The sequence below is a fragment of the Scylla paramamosain genome, chromosome 22 (genome assembly GCF_035594125.1).
Source record: "Scylla paramamosain isolate STU-SP2022 chromosome 22, ASM3559412v1, whole genome shotgun sequence".
Lineage (NCBI taxonomy): Eukaryota > Metazoa > Arthropoda > Malacostraca > Decapoda > Portunidae > Scylla > Scylla paramamosain.
Genome location: NC_087172.1, coordinates 7,390,518 through 7,407,500, shown reverse-complemented (window position 1 = coordinate 7,407,500; position 16,983 = coordinate 7,390,518). Strand labels below are relative to the sequence as shown.

Here is a 16,983-nt window from a genome sequence, read left to right as displayed (position 1 = left end):
ACAAACATCATGTATAGAGCAGTAAGATAAAAGAAAAATTACCCTAAATGGATGACTAGGTTAAAACACTATATAGGGCAGAAGAGAAGTATATATATATATATATATATATATATATATATATATATATATATATATATATATATATATATATATATATATATATATATATATATATATATATATATATATATATATATATATATATATATATATATATATATATATATATATATATATAAGAGATTATAGGCAGGGGAAGAGGTTTTAAGGCCATAATATAATTAATTAGAACAGTGAGGAGGTTAACGAGGAAAGCTAAAAGCAATTATGAATTAAAGGTTGCTGGCCAGGCGAAGACATATCCCAAGGGATTTTATCAGGTATATAGGACGAAGAATAAGGAAACTATAGGTCCATTAAAGGTAGCAGATGAGGAGCTGGTTAATTCTGGAGAGGAGATTAGTAAAATTCTGAATGAGTATTTTTTAACTGTCTTCACCCAGGAAAACATGCAGGATATGCCAAATAGTGAACAAATGTTTAGTATATGTGATTTTATTGTTATTTTATTCCCTAAAGTGTGAAATGCTAAAAAAAAAAAATGTTGATTGAGTATTTAGTAGGTTGCTCTTGTTGTTTTTGTTTTGTTTTGTTGTTGTTGTTGTCATCGTCATCGTCGTTCATTTATTTTTTATTTATTTATTTATTTATTTTATTTTATTTTATTTTATTTTATTTATTTATTTTTTATTTATTATTTATTTATTTATTTTTTATTTATTTATTTATTTTTTTAAGGATTGCTTAAGATTACTCAGTAGAAATAATAACATGAGTCACTAGCAGTCAGAGAGCTACATAAGGCAGTGCAGCACAACCATCTTCTTCCTCTGCTGCTGCTGCTGCTGCTTCTTTTTCCTCTCAAAAGTTATGACAGATATTACCATAACTAAGGAGATAGTGGAACAGGAGATAGATAAGATAAAAAAGTTCAAGACACCAGGACCAGATGAAATATATCCCAGAGTACTTAAGGAATGCAAGGAGGTTATTAGTGAGCTGTTAGTTTCTGTCTTTAGGAGATCACTTGAGTCAGGTGAAGTACCAGTAATGTGGAGGCAGGGTCATGTAGTACCCATCTTTAAGAAAGGAGATAAAACTTCAGCATCTAATTACAGACTTGTCAGCTTAACTTATGCTGTAGGTAAAATAATGGAGTCAGTAATAGCAAAGAACATTAGGGAGCATTTAGACAAACATAACTTGATAAGTCAGTTCATGAAGGGGAAGTCTTGCCAAATGAACTTGTTAAGTTTTTACAGTAAAGTGTATGAGGCTGCAGATAATGATATTTATGACATCTTATATCTGGACTTTCGTAAAGAGTTTGACAAGGTACCCCATCAGAGGCTCCTAAAAAAGGTTAGGGCACACTGGATAGATGGGAAACTGTTAGACTGGATAAGGTCATGGCTAAGCGACAGGTGACAGAGAGTTGTAATAAACGGCTCTAAATCCAAGTGGGGTCATGTAATTAGTCGGGTGCCATAGGGATCAGTATTAGGGCCATTGTTGTTTTTAATATATATATATGTATATATATATATATATATATATATATATATATATATATATATATAGATATAGATATAGATATAGATATATATGGATTGTGGAATTAATAGTGATGTTAGTAAATTTGTGGATGACATAAAGATAGGTAGATTAATTAGGTCAGAATCGGATGCCATTGCCTTGTAGGCAGATTTAGATAGGATGAATGAATGGACGGACAGATGGCAAATGCAGTTTGATATCAACAAATGCAAAGTACGTAGCGTAGGTAGAGGAAATCCACACGGTAGGTACACAATAAACAACAAAACTGTGGTAGGTTCAGGATATGAAAAAGATTTAGGAGTTATAATTAGCTCTGAACTCCATCTAGGAAAGCAATGCATGGAGCCCAGAAACAGGGCAAATAGGGTATTAGGATTAATTTTTAGGAGTGTTAAAAGCAGAAGGCCCGAAGTAATATTAAAGTTTGGCGCTGGTCAGACCTCATCTAGACTATCCTGTCCAGTTCTGGTCACCACATTACAGGAAAGATATATTGTATTTGATGGCTCATAAGACGCACCTTTTCTCCAAAAGAAAGTCTCAGGAAATGAGCCTGCGTCCTATGAAGCCAAAGTTCAACACTGAGGCAGTAGTTGGTGATAAGTCTATGGCAATAGAAGCTCTAAAATCAAACCCCAGACATCTTTGCACATGTAAACAAAGTGGTGATTGGTACTACACCACAAAACAACTCTTTCTTTCAAGGTAACAATATATGATAGATCATACTTACCAGTAATTCACATAGAATGACACCAGTCAGGAAGAATTTGCCCAAGTGACCATGCACCACGCATTGCATGCACCAAAACAAACACGCGGTCAGTTACGCGCCAAACCCAGTGACATGGGCAAGCTTCACTGCGTTCTTTACAGTGTGATGCCATTGCTCCTTTAGGTAAGACACACTTTCACACAATTAAAATTGCACCTATCTTTTAACATTCTTATTAACAAACTTCATTACTCGTGTAGTCTCTCACAGTCAGTGCTGATGCCATATGCCAGGTACATGTTTACATCTCATAACAGGATTGGTACATAGTCTACTAGCAAATATTAAAGTTTTTAAATGCAAAATATTGGGATCTAATAATTTTCTAAATGCATGTGAGAGTCTTCAAATGTCAGGTGAAATCCTTCACTTCTTATTCAGAGCTTAAATCTGGTCTTTTTTTTTTTTTTTTTTTTTTTTTTTTTTTTTCAGTGTCTGCCAAAACTGGGTGCATCTTGTGAGCCATCAAATATGGTAGGTCTGTTAGAAACAGTACAAAGGAGAATGACTAAAAAGATGCAGGGGATGAGGAGTATTCCTTACGAGGCGAGATTGAAGCTGTTAGATTTACATTCTTTAGAGAGACCTAGGTTAAGAGGGCACCTGATAGAAGTCTTTAAGTGGTATAAGGGTTATAACAAGGGGGACGTAAACCAAATTCTTAGGATCAGCAACCAGGACAGAACAAGAAATAATGTGTTCAAGCTTGAAAAATTTAGGTTTAAGGAAGAGGAAGAAATTGGTTCTCAAATAGAGTGGTAGATGAATGGAACAGACTCAGTAATCATGTTGTCAGTGCTAAGACATTAGGGAGTTTTAAGGAAAGATTAGACAGGTTTGGATGGGGATGATAGGTGGAAATAGGTAGGTATATTTCATACAGGGACTGCCATGTGTAAGCCTGGTGGCTTCTTGCAGCTTCCCTTATTTCTTATGTTCTGGTGTTCTTATGTTTAGTATTCATCTTACTGTCAAAGAATTCCAAAAATCTTTTTGCAAGCTTTTCATCAGCATAGCCTTCAGTTAACCTCAATTTCTTTTTATTTCCTGTTAGATTGTTGAGTACCAAATATAACTTACTTATGTCCTGCTCCTACAACCTTTTGTTCATAGTATTCAGCTTTCCTGTTTATTATGAGTCTATTTTCTTCATTTCTGGCATCTCAATATTCTCTTCTAGCACTGTCAGTCCATAATCACTGCCATCATTGCTCCTTGCATCTCTTCCTTCTTGGCTTGTAAAATGTTTCCATTAAACCTAGGTGCATTATCTTTCAATGTAATCTCCTTTTCAGTAATTGGACATACAGTGTTATATTCATGTTATACATGTTTGAGAAGCTATTTACACATTTCTCAATCTCTTACCATTCCATGTACATATATTTCTCATCTTCCAGATGAAATTCTTTGGACCACATTATCTATCAGTGTTTCTGGTATAAGATTGCTCTTCCTTCTAAACACAATCCACTTTCTGTGTCTACTGTTTCTCCTAAGAGGAATTTTAAACTGTATTAGCATATGCATTGGGGAGATGTTGCATATATCATCAACAAGATTATCTTCCATATCACAAAAAGCTAGTTCAAGTATGTGACTGCTGACTGATATAGCATTTTCTACTTTGGTAGTGAAATTCAGTGCATTCATCATCTCCATAAATTCCATGGCATTATGGTTATTTGTGTCATCAATCCAGAAATTAAATAAATACATTAACACTTACTGTATCAACAAATTCCAAGTATTTTCTGAAATCATCAGTAAACATGCCAGCATTTGTATTTGGTGGCCTATAGACCTCTATAAAAATAAATTTCTGTCCACCCAATTCACAGCTAACTTGCTTGTGCTCAAATTTTTGTACATTTTTGTAAATGAATATGGAACAAAAATCCCCATGCCACCACCTCTTCTATCATTCTGTGGGATGTGCAAAAATGTATGAGTTACTGGCATCATTTCTTGAATTTTTGCATTGTCACATTAACTTTTTACCCTTTTACCTTTCATAATTTTCTTCTGTTCTGTGTGTGTGTGTGTGCATATTTACCTAGTTGTGCTCCATGGGAAAAGAGCTATGCTTGTGCTGCCCCATCTCCATTTCTTTCATTATCCAGCTTAGCCTTGAATCTATGTAGACTTCTTGCATTTATCATCTCCTTACCTAGACTGTTCTGTACATCAATACTTCTATATGGGAATGTATACTTTTTATCGTCTCTTCTACAAGCACCCTTCTTCAGTTTCTTTCCATGTTCTCTAGTGTCTTGTGGATCCCAAACCATCAAGTCACTCTGGTCCACTTACTCCACTTTCTCATACGCTTTATGTATCACAATCAAATGTCCCATTTCTCTTTTTTTTTCCAATGTTGGTTGATGTATTCTTTCCAATCTCTTTTCGTATAACAAAACCCTGATACTTGGTACCATCTTTGTTGCTGCTTTCTGAATTCTCTCCAACTTCCTTATATCCTTTTTCTTGTAGGGCAACCATATTACAGCTGCATATTCCAGTTAAGGTCTGATCAGTGATATAATCATCTTCCTTATCATCTCTTCATCCATATACACAAAAGCCAGTATTATTCTTCTCAAAAAGTGACAAGTTTCTCCTGTAATTTTGCTGATGTGTCTCTCCAGGGTCAAATTTTCATTCACTGTAACACCCAGATCCTGTTCCTCTTCTGCTCTTCTCAGTCGCTCACCATTCAACACACAATTTCCATTTACTCTTCTTGCACTCTTTCCAAATTCAATTACTTTACATTTCTTTAGATTAAACTCCAATTCCCACCTATGACTCCACTCTGATATCTTGTTCAGATCCTCTTGCAACACTCCACAATCTTCCTTACTCTCAACTTTTCTCAGCAGCTTGGCATTATTCACAAAAAGGCTCATGTAGCTATTCACACTCTGTCATATCATTTATATAGACTGCAAACATGATTGGTGTCAGTACTGAACCTTGGGGTACTCCACTTTCGACTTTCCTCCATGATGACCCCTGATCTTTTACCACTGTTCTCATCTCTCTGCCACTCAAGAAATTCTTCATCCATCTCAACAGGCCACCCCTCAGACTACTGTCATGCTCCAACTTCCACAGCAATCACCTGTGCAGTACTTTATCAAAGGCTTTCTTCAGGTCTAGATGTACACAGTCTGCTCAGCCATCTCTCTCTTGTATTATATCTGTCACTCTTGAATAAAAACTCAGCAAGTTTGTAACACATGACCTCCCTCTTCTAAATCCAAATTGTTTCTTAATCATCACTTTATTTTCTTCTGGGCACTGCATCCATTTATCCTTCACTGATCTTTCACACATCTTACACATCACACGTTAGAGACACTGACTGGTCTATAGTTCAGTGGCTCTTCTTTGTTACCATCTTTATAGATTGGAACTATGTTAGCTCTCTTCCATTCAAATGGGAGCCCTCAATAATAGGTGAACCATCCACATCAACTGCTGATTGCATTCTTTCAATACCCATCCTGACACTCCATCAGGTCCAGGGTCCTTTCTATCATCTAGTCCCTCCAACTGTTTCCATACATCTGTCTTTTGGATTTCCCCTAGACCCGTTTCTTTGCTTATCTCACTCTGCCCCACAGATGTCCTCTTTTGTGAACACTGATTGAAAACTCTTATTCATTATCTTTGCCATTTCAGCTGGATCCTCACACATTTGACTGTCACCTTCATTCTATTTATTCCTTCTCTGTTTTTCATTTTGCTATTCACATACCTGAAGAATAGTTTTGGTTCCTCCGTACATTTGTCCATAACATCCTTCTCATAATTTTTCCTTTCATCTCTAACAGCCGATACATACTCATTTCTTGCAGTTGTGTACTGTTCTCCTCCATCTGTTTCATGCCTTTTCCCTCTCCTTCGTTGCTACTTTGCATCTCCTATTATACAAGTCTGTTATATCTTCTCTTTGTATTTACTTTTGGTACACATCTTCTCACTCCCTCCTGATATATATTGATGAAAGCTTCCCACTTCTTTTGCACTCTTTCTGCTGTAATAAAGGTGCTCCAGTCTGTCTCACCAAAGTATCTCCTCATTTGAAATTAGTCTTACCATAGTTAAATATTTCCTTCCTGTAATCTTCCCATCTACTTTCCTCTTCCTTTTCTTTAATAAGAAACCTTATCATGACATGGTCACTTTTTCCTACTGGACAGTCATAGTTTATGTCTTCAGCAATAGCTGCTTCTCTTGATAATACCAAATCGAGTCTTGAGGGCTTCTCTTCTCCTCTGTATCTAGTGTTTTCCTCAACCCACTGTGTCATAATATTATCCATTGCCAATTTCAGAACTTTATCTCCTCACGAATCTTCTTCTCCACTTGTATTCCACTCCTCCTAATGTATCTCTTTACAAGTAAAGCCTTCCATAACAATTTTATTGTTTTCATTGACATTCTTACCAAGCCATTTTTCTGTCTTGGTGTTTGTGTTTATCTGATTATATTTGCCTAGTTGTAATTTACAGAGCCTGAGCTATGCTTGTGTGGCCCCGTCTCCATATCTACACTTGTGCAGTTTTTCCTTAAAGTTGTGCAGACTCATTGCCAATATTACATCCTCAGCTTGTTCCAGACTTCTGTATTTCTTTGTGGCAAACTATTTTTCTTTGTTATTCAAGCATCTCCCTTTTCTTAGTTTTTTGCTGTGGCCTTGTGTGTATCTGGTATTTTCTACTTCTCTTAGCAGCAGTTTCTCATCATCAACTTCTTCCACTCTATTCCACAATTTACAAATTGGTATTAAGTCTCCCCTTTCTCTTCTTTGTTCCAATGTTGGCAGGTTCATTTCCTTTAACCTGTCTTCATATGCCAATTCTTCCAGTTCTGGAAACATCTTCATTGCTATTCTTTGTATCCTTTCTAGTTTTTCACATGTTTCTCCTTGTGGGGAGACCACACTGATTCACCATATTCCATCCTTGGTCTAATCATGGTGGTAACTATCTTTCTCATCATACATTTATCCATGTAGTGGAATGCTGTTCCAATATTTCTCACCATTTTGTATGTATCTCTGTATATCTTTTCTACATGTTTCTCTGACTATTGACTATCCTGTACTACCACTCCCAGATCGTTCTTTTCTTGTACTTTTATTATTTCTTCATTTCCCATTTTGTATATCCATTTTGGTCTCTTTTCACTTTTTCCCATTTCCATTACATGACATTTTTTCACATTAAATTCCATCTTCCATTTCTTACTCCAGTCCCAGATTTTATTCAAGTCCTCTTGTAGAATTTCACAGTCTTTGTTGTTTCTTATATGCCTTTGTAATTTTGCACCATCTCCAAACAAACTCATGAAACTCTTTACTTCTTCAGGCACATCATTTATATAGATTAAGAAAAGTACTGGTGCCAGCACTGATATTTGTGGCACTCCATTATCTACTTTTCTCCATTTTCATTTTACATCTTTCTTCTCATTTCTCTTCCCTCTAAGTAACTTTCCATCCAGTTTTTTTTATTTTTCCATTTAATCTTCCTATACTCTCTAGCTTTCATAGTAGCCTGTTGTGGGGAACTTTGTCAAAAGTTTTTTTTAGATCTAAATACTCACAGTCTACCCATCCATCCCTCTCCTGTGTTACAGCAGTCACTTGAATAAAAGCTCATCAAATTTGTTACACGTGGTCACTTTTGTCTAAAGACTTACTGTTTCTCTTTTATTACATCATGTTTTTATAGAAATTTTGTCCACTGCTTCTTTGTCACTTTTTCACAGATCTTACATACTGTGCTGGTCATTGATAGTGGTCTATAGGTTATTGGTTTTTCTTTCTTTTCACTTTTATAAACTGGCATTATGTCTACTCTTTTCAATTCCAGTTGATATTGAGCACCTTATTATGTCATATACTGGTTCAGTTTTTTTTTTTTTTTTTTTTTTTTTTTTTACCTCCCTCTTGAAGGAATTCAAGTCATAGGAAGGTGAAAATACAGAAGCAGGTAGGGAGTTCCAGAGTTTACCAGAGAAAGGAATGAATGATTGAGAATACTGGTTAACTCTTGCATCAGAGAGATGGACAGAATAGGGGTGAGAGAAGAAAGAAAGTCTTGTGCAGTGAGGCTGCAGGAGGAGGGGAGGCATGCAGTTAGCAAGATCAGAAGAGCAGTTAGCATGAAAATAGCAGTAGAAGACAGCAAGAGATGCAACATTGTGGCAATGAGAGAGAGGCTGAAGACAGTCAGTTAGAGGAGAGGAGTTGATGAGATGAAAAAGCTTTTGATTCCACCCTGTCTAGGAGAGCAGTATGAGTGGAACCCCTCCAGACATCTGAAGCACATTCCATACATGGACAGATAAGGCCCTTGTACAGAGTTAGCAGCTGGGGGGGTGAGAAAAACTGGCAGAGACGTCTCAGAATGCCTAACTTCATAGAAGCTGTTTTAGCTAGAGATGAGATGTGAAGTTTCCAGTTCAGATTATAAGTAAAGGACAGACCGAGCATGTGCAGTGTAGAAGAGGGGGACAGGTGAGTGTCATTGAAGAAGAGGGGGTAGTTGTCTGGAAGGTTGTGTCGAGTTGATAGATGGAGGAATTGAGTTTTTGAGGCATTGAACAATGCCAAGTTTGCTCTACCCCAATCAGAAATTTTAGAAAGATCAAAAGTCAGGTGTTCTGTGGCTTCCCTGCATCAAATGTTTAATTCCTGAAGGGTTGGACGTCTATGAAAAAATGTGGAAAAGTGCAGGGTGGTATCATCAGCGTAGGAGTGAATAGGACAAGAAGTTTGGTTTAGAAGGTCATTGATGAATAATAAGAAGAGAGTGGGTGATAGGACAGAACCCTGAGGAACACCACTGTTAATAGATTTAGGAGAAGAACAGTGACCATCTACCACAGCAGCAATAGAATGGTCAGAAAGGAAACTTGAGATGAAGTTGCAGAGAGAAGGATAGAAGCCATAGGAGGATAGTTTGTAAATCAAAGCTTTGTCCCAGACTCTATCAAAAGCTTTTGATATATCCAAAAGCAACAACAAGAGTTTCACCAAAATCTTTAAATGAGGATGTCCAAGACTCAGTAAGGAAAGCCAAAAGATCACCAGTAGAGTGGCCTTGACGGAACCCATACTGGCGATCAGATAGAAGGTTGTGAAATAATAGATGTTTAAGAATCTTCCTGTTGAGGATAAATTGGAAAACTATAGATAGGCAGGAAATTAAGGTAATAGGACAATAGTTTGAGGGATTAGAATGGTCACCCATTTTAGGAACAGGCTGAATGTAGGCAAATTTGCAGCAAGAAGGAAAGGTAGATGTTGATAGACAGAGCTGAAGGAGTTTGACTAGGCAAGGTTCAAGCATGGAGGCTCAGTTTCAGAGAACAATAGGAGGGACCCCATCAGGTCCATAAGCCTTCGGAGGGTTTAGGCCAGCAAGAGCATTGAAAACAACATTGCGAAGAATTTTAATAGGGAGCATGAAGTAGTTGGAGGGTGGAGGAGAGGGAGGAACAAGCCCAGAATCGTCCAAGGTAGAGTTTTTAGCAAAGGTCTGAGCGAAGTGTTCTGCTTCAGAAATAGATGTGATAGCAGTGGTGCCATCTGGTTGAAATAAAGGAAGGAAAGAAGAAGAAGCAAAATTATTGGAGATATTTTTGGCTAGATGCCAGAAGTCATGAGGGGAGTTAGATCTTGAAAGATTTTGACACTTTTTGTTAATGAAGGAGTTTTTGGCTAGTTGGAGAACAGACTTGGCATGGTTCTGGGCAGAAATATAAAGTACATGAGATTCAGGTGATGGAAGGCCTAAGTACCTTTTGTGGGCCACCTCTCTGTCATGTATAGCAAGAGAACAAGCTCTGTTAAACCAAGGTTTGGAAGGTTTGGGTCAAGAAAAAGAGTGAGGAATGTACGCCTCCACGCCAGACACTATCACCTCTGTTATACGCTCGGCACAGAAAGACGGGTCTCTGACACGGAAGCAGTAGTCATTCCAAGGAAAATCAGCAAAATACCTCCTCAGGTCCCCCCAACTAGCAGAGGCAAAACACCAGAGGCACCTTCACTTAGGGGGATCCTGAGGAGGGATTGGAGCGATAGGGCAAGATACAGATATGAGATTGTGATAGGAGGAGCCCAATGGAGAAGAGAGGGTGACAGCATAAGCATAAGGATTAGAGGTCAGGAAAAGGTCAAGAATGTTGGACGTATCTCAAAGATGGTCAGGAATACGAGTAGGGTGTTGCACCAATTGCTCTAGTTCATGGAGGATAGCAAAGTTGAAGGCTAGTTCACCAGGATGGTCAGTGGAGGGAGAGGAAAGCCACTGCTGGTGGTGAACATTGAAGTCTCCAAGAATGGAGATCTCTGCAAAAGGGAAGAGAGTCAGAATGTGCTCCACTTTGGAAGTTAATTAGTCAAAGAATTTCTCATAGTCAGAGGAGTTAGGTGAGAGATATACAGCACAGATAAATTTAGTTTGAGAGTGACTGTAGTCATAGCCAGATGGTGGAAAACTTGGAAGATTTAAGAGCGTGGGCACAAGAGCAGGTTAAGTTGTTGCTCACATAAATGCAACATCTAGCTTTGGATTGAAAATGAGGACAGAGAAAGTAGGAGGGAACAGAAAAGGGGCTACTGTCAGTTGCTTCAGATACCTGAGTTTCGGTGAGGAAAAGATGATGAGGTTTAGAAGAGGAGAGGTGGTGTTCTACAGATTGAAAATTAGATCTTAGATTGCGAATGTTGTAGAAGTTAATGAAGAAAAAGTTGATGGGGGTGTCAAGACACTTAGGGTCGTTGTCAGAAGGACACTTTGACCTGTGGACATTTGTGGTCCCCTCCCCAGATGGAGACTCCGAGGCTGGTGTAGGAGTCGCCATGATAATTTTGAAGTTTTGAGTGAAGGATGTATGTGTTATTAGGTGCTTGTAGTTTTGTGTGAAGAGAGAGAGTTGTCTATAGAGGGCAGGCTATGAATGCCCCCTTGTGTTATGAGACACAAAGGGAAACATTCATTGAGGTCACAGCTGGGTTTAATGATAAGTTCACATCACCCCCAGATCCAGTGCTTTAGACCTCACTGGGAGTAATTTTTGTTTTGGCAGGTGCCTACTGCCTCCTCCTGTTAATTGTTTCTTGCACTCTTTTAAAATGATACCTGATACTCCATCTGATCTTGTTGCTTTTCTTTCTTCCAGTCCCTCCATCATTTTATAAACTTCTTTGATTACTGTAATTTCCCACATTGCTTTTTTGTCTTTTCATCTTGTGGTTCTTTAAATTCTGATTCTTCTGTGAAAATTTGTTGGAACTCTTTGTTTAGCAATTCACTTATGCCTTTTGGGTCTTCATATATGACTAATTTCCTTTTAGTTTAATTTTTTCATTAATGAATCTATAGAACTGTTTTGGTTCATCCTTGCACTTTTCAACTATATCTTTTTAATATCTTTTCTCTTCCTCTCCTTATTTTCACATTCTTTTCTTGTTACTTTAAAGTCTTCCTTATTTTTTTGGTTTTGATTTCTTTTCATTCTTATTCATGGTTTGTCGCTTTTTCTTCACACTTGCACATTTGCATTGAATCACACCTGTTTTCTTCTTTTTTTAGGTTTGTATAATGTATCCTTAAAAATGCCATAGTTATCTTACACATAATTTGCTCTTTTCAGCTTTTCCCAGTCCATTTCTTTATAAAGTTTCTTGAGATCATTTATATTCACTTTTCCACAGTTTCTCCAATTTCCTTTCTATGATTCATTCTCTCCACTGACATCAATATCAGTCTCTGTTTCTTTCATTACATGGTCACTTTTTTCCCATGGGGCACACTTATCTTAATTCTTTTGTTAGGTCCATACCCTTTGTTAGTATTAGGTCTAGTCTTGCTGGTTTGTCATCTCCCCTGAATCTTGTATTTTCAGTCACCCATTGCATCACTGTGTTTTCCATACTCAGCTTCAGAAATCTTTCTTTCCATGCAGTCTCATTTCCATCTGCTTCAAGCATTTCCCAATTTACTTCTTTGCCATTGAAGTCACCAACCAATAATACTCTTTTATTAGTTTTGATTAATTTACTCAAACACTGAATGGTATCTTATATTATTTTCTCATATTTTTTTCTTACTCCAAGAATTTGTTTTGGGTGATACATAGCTTGTCATTACCATCAGTATTTCTCCGTTATTGACCTCCAAGTTAACACTCACTTTTTCTGTTTTTCCTTCCCAATATTCCACTATTTTTGTCTTCACCTCTCTTCTTGTCATTATCATTACACCTCTGCCTCCTTTACCAATCCTGTCTCTTCTCCATGTATTGTAGTTAATGTTAATGACTGTCAGGTTTTCTTCTTTTAGCTTTGTTTCCATTAAACACACCACCTTCTGGTTTCTTCTTTGAAATAGTTTTGTAACTCCAGTTTTCTGTGTACCAATCCATCTATGTTGGCATCCATCACATTCAGTCCTTCATTTTTACCATTTTTCACTTTTATTTTCAATAATTTTCTTACCTTTGTGTACCATTTCTCTGGTCTGTCTGTGTGTGTGTGTGTGTGTGTGTGCGTAAGCCAAGATCAGGCCTCAACTTCCTGCCCTCCCTCACTTCCAACTTTCCTCTTTCTAGTATTCAGTAATTTTTTCACATATTCCTTCTTTTCATTTTATCTTTAATTTCATATTACATTGCATAATCAGTGACGATATATATTATATATATATATATATATATATATATATATATATATATATATATATATATATATATATATATATATATATATATATATATATATATATATATATATATATATATATATATCGGATTTAATGTGTGTGTGTGTGTGTGTGTGTGTGTGTGTGTGTGTGTGTGTACTCGTTACCTCATCAGCCAATCATACTAATTGGTAGGTCTTTGATGGCAAGTCCTAGTGGTGGAGGTCCTATCTTCAGATGATCTTGGAAACAGTATAGTCTTTTTCCTGATGGAGATAATTCTTACTCTTTTTGTATTTAATGGAGAAGGGAGGCCACAGGATACTCAGTGTGGTAGATGGAGTAGATGTACTGTGTGTGTGTGCTCACTGGTGACCCAGAACTGTCTATCTGGTCTTCAAAGTGAGGGTGACCGGGGTGTGCTAATTGTCACCACAAGGCTGTGCATGTAAGCATGTAGTAATTGAATAAGTATGCAAGTTGTATAACTGAATATTATGCTCAGATACAGTAGTTCTAGCCTATGTAATAGGATCCAAGGGGTGCACAATATTCCCCCAACATGAGTTTATTATGTAGAGTGCTTTGGGATATTGTATTCAGAATATTGCAGTGATCTTGTGTAATGACTGACTAGACTGCTTTCCCCTCTAATGAGGGTCCAGGGATCTTTGAAAAATTTATGGACATTAATTAATTTAATTAATCTTTCCAGTTGTACAAGGGATATAAACATTGCTTTGGAAGCCAAGTTCTTAAGAATAATTCCTTTTCTCTGTTACTTTTGGATCAGGTGGTCTTTAATTTCCTGACACCACAAACACAGTTGTCTTTCATCCCTTGTGTTCTTCTTACGTGGCTGATCCAGAATCCCGTCCTCTTTCCTAATGGCTTTTGTGGCAGTGTCAAATGATTGCAATGTCTTGGGAATTACTGCATTTTGAATTTTTGGGTTCCAGATGATAATAATTTGAAAAAAAAAAATAAGGGGACAACAAGTTTTTATGAGAAATAGAGATTTAAGAGTGAAAGGAAACAAAAACGGGTGATTCTAGGCAGTGCAAATAGTGTGGAAGTGTCAGTGAGTTGTGTTTTGTCCTTGTACTATATGGTGGAAGGTGATGATGCAGATTAGATGAAAGAAACCCAAATTAAGGTTTCAAATTTACCAAAACTCAATTGACTCAGACTAAAAGAAGTTGACTTGCTTTCACAGTATACAGATATACTAGGATGTTAAATTCAAACCTTAGAAATTCCATGAAGCTTTATCCTTTTGTCTTTTATTTCAGATGGATAATTCAGAAGTAAATAAGACTTCAGATGAAATTATAAATGAGCTCTTTAGTTCATTAAATGTCCCACTGTCACCCAAAGTAGTAGAGGTGGAGGAGAGATTAACAAGCAAAGTTGAGCAGCTGAGTGCACACACTGGAGACTCAGACAACAGCGAGGATGATGAGAGTGATTCTAAGTCCAGTGAGAGTGAAGGAGAGACCAAGACTACAGCAGGAGAAATGCAAGGTAACAGAGCTGAAAAAATGAAATCCCAGAAGAAAAAGAAAGACAAGAGGAAAAAGAAGAAGAAACACAGAAAAAAAGAAGATGGGGGAAGACATAAGCACAAGAAAAAAAAGAAAAAGGAAAATTTTGAAACAGCAGAGGAAGCTAAGCTGGCTGGAGATATATTGCAGGATGTCAAATTGAAAAACCAGGCAGTGATTCAGAAAATAATGATTCGTGAGGAAATGACATCTGGCACCATGGATGACGGAGAACATGAAAAGAGGAAATCAAGATCCAAAAGTCCTAAATTGTTAGACACACAGAGTGAAATTGATGGGGTAGACAACAAAAAGAAGTTAGTACAAGAATCACAGAACCCTTGTGAGGAAGTCCAGGTGTCAAACAGGGAATGCACCACCAGCTTACCTGTGGTGTCATGTGAAGATAGAGGTTGTTTTCTTGAAGGTGCCTCCAAGTCAGATATACAGCCATGCCCCACATATGAGAGAAGTCCAGGGACAGGATCTGTGAGTAGGTCATCACAGGTCAGTCCCACAGCTGCAAGTGAGCACAAAAGGAAACACTTATCACATTCCTGCTCCCCATCACCTGTGAAGAAACAGAAATCCTCCAGCTCAGTGTCGCCACCAAAGTCCTCCTCCCCTAAAGCTGTGTGCAGACTCAGGTCACCAAGCTCTACAGAAAGGTCAAGATCAACATCAGTCAAAGACACCAACTCACGCAGAAGAACAAAATCAAGGTCACCATTAGTGAATCAGTCAGCACAGTCAGACAGGCCTGGGTCAAAGTCCAGGAGGTCTAGGTCAAGGTCCAGGAAGAGGTCGGTGTCCAAGAAAAGGTCAGGCTCAAGGAAAAGGTCCACCTCAAAATCAAGAAAGAAACTGGATTCAAAGTTAAAGAAAAGATCAAGATCTAGATCCAAGAAGAGGTCAAGATCAAGATCAAGAAAATCAAGGTCACGATCAAGAAGATCAAGGTCACGATCCAGAAGAAGATCAAGGTCGTGGTCTAGGAGAAAAGCAAGGTCAAGGTCCAAGAAAAGGTCTAGGTCAAAGTCCAGGAGAGGATCAAAATCCAGGCGGAGATCAAGGTCAAAGTCAAAGATGAGATCAAGATCAAAATCAAAATCTAGGAGGAGTTCAAGGTCAAAGTCCAGCAAAAGATCAGAATCAAAGTCTGGGAGGAAGTCTGCATCCAAATCCAATAAGTCAAAATCCAGAGAGAGGTCAAGGTCAAGGTCAAGGAGAATGTCAGGATTAAGAGGCTTAAGATCAGGATCAAGATCAAGGTCACAGTCAAGACAGAGGTCAAGCTCAAAGTGTGGCAAGCGGTCCCGGTCCAGGTTGAGGAGGAGGTCCCGGTCCAGGTCCAGTAAGCGGTCCAGGTCCAAGTCCCACAGGTCAAGGTCAAGAGGGTCACAGTCCTACAGGAGGTCGAGATCCAGGTCAAGTCACAAGAGTTCCCCGGCCAAGGAGAGGTTCGACATGTTTGCCGTGATGAGGGAGCGAGCTAGCAGACTTGCTGAGTTGAAGAACCAAGGCATCCCTGATGGCTCCCTGGGCAGCCTTCTGTTGTCTGCAGCCGCCAGTGTGCAGCCTAGTGGTGGTGCTGGCATCCCTCAGTCTGTGCCCACCTCAGATCCCAGCTCCATACCCCTCCCCCAGAAAGGTTTCCTCCAGGTTGACTCTCCACCTAAAGATGAAGCCGTGACAGAAAGCATTGTCACCATGGAGGAAGACAAGCCTGCAGGTGCAACCGAGGAAGCCATCACCTCACTGTCCCAGGAGCAGGACACCAGTAAAGGAAAAGATGGGAGTAAGAATAAACAAGAAGAAGGTAAGTGATGGATTTGGTCTGTTGTGTCATATTTAATAGATGATCCCTTTTTTTGTTTGTTGAGGAATAGTTACCACTTTAAGTAACTAGCAATGTTTTTAGTTATAATTGTTTTAACAGGTAATTTTAGTAGTACCGAAAGAACACTCATTTGCTCTCCCTTATTTGTTATGATTTGATTAGTATTTCTTGATTTTTTACTGTATTCAGTGTTGTGGAGTGTGGTGCAGTAATTCTGCCACCTGAGGGCCTGCAGGCATGGCAGTACTGTCATCAGGCCAGTGATTGACTTATGTGTTCCTGTCATATTTCAGCACTTGTGTCAAATTTGTGTTTCCTGCAAAACCTTTATTTATTTTAAAAGTAGTGCAATATAAAGAAATAAATTATCCAGTATCTTACAAATAAATAAGGCTTTTGACAGAAATATAAAGTTCGTTTGGTGTGTAAAAAGAAAAAAAATAGAAATATGTAGACCAAATAAACAAGTGAGCATTC

At 38.0% G+C, this 16,983-nt stretch overlaps 1 protein-coding gene across 12 annotated transcripts in view; it reads left to right on the top strand.

Moving 5' to 3' along the window:
* Positions 1 to 16,983, top strand: part of LOC135111503 (serine/arginine repetitive matrix protein 2-like) — a 53,548-nt gene that overhangs the window by 3,847 nt on the left and 32,718 nt on the right. For all 12 annotated transcript variants that reach the window (XR_010273756.1, XR_010273755.1, XR_010273754.1 and 9 more), the window contains exon 2: positions 14,415 to 16,485. Coding sequence is in view for 9 of the 12 variants with exons in the window: in XM_064024842.1 (XP_063880912.1) it covers positions 14,415 to 16,485 (2,071 nt within the window). In the remaining 3 variants the exon portion in view is untranslated. The remainder of the gene's footprint in view (positions 1 to 14,414; positions 16,486 to 16,983) is intronic.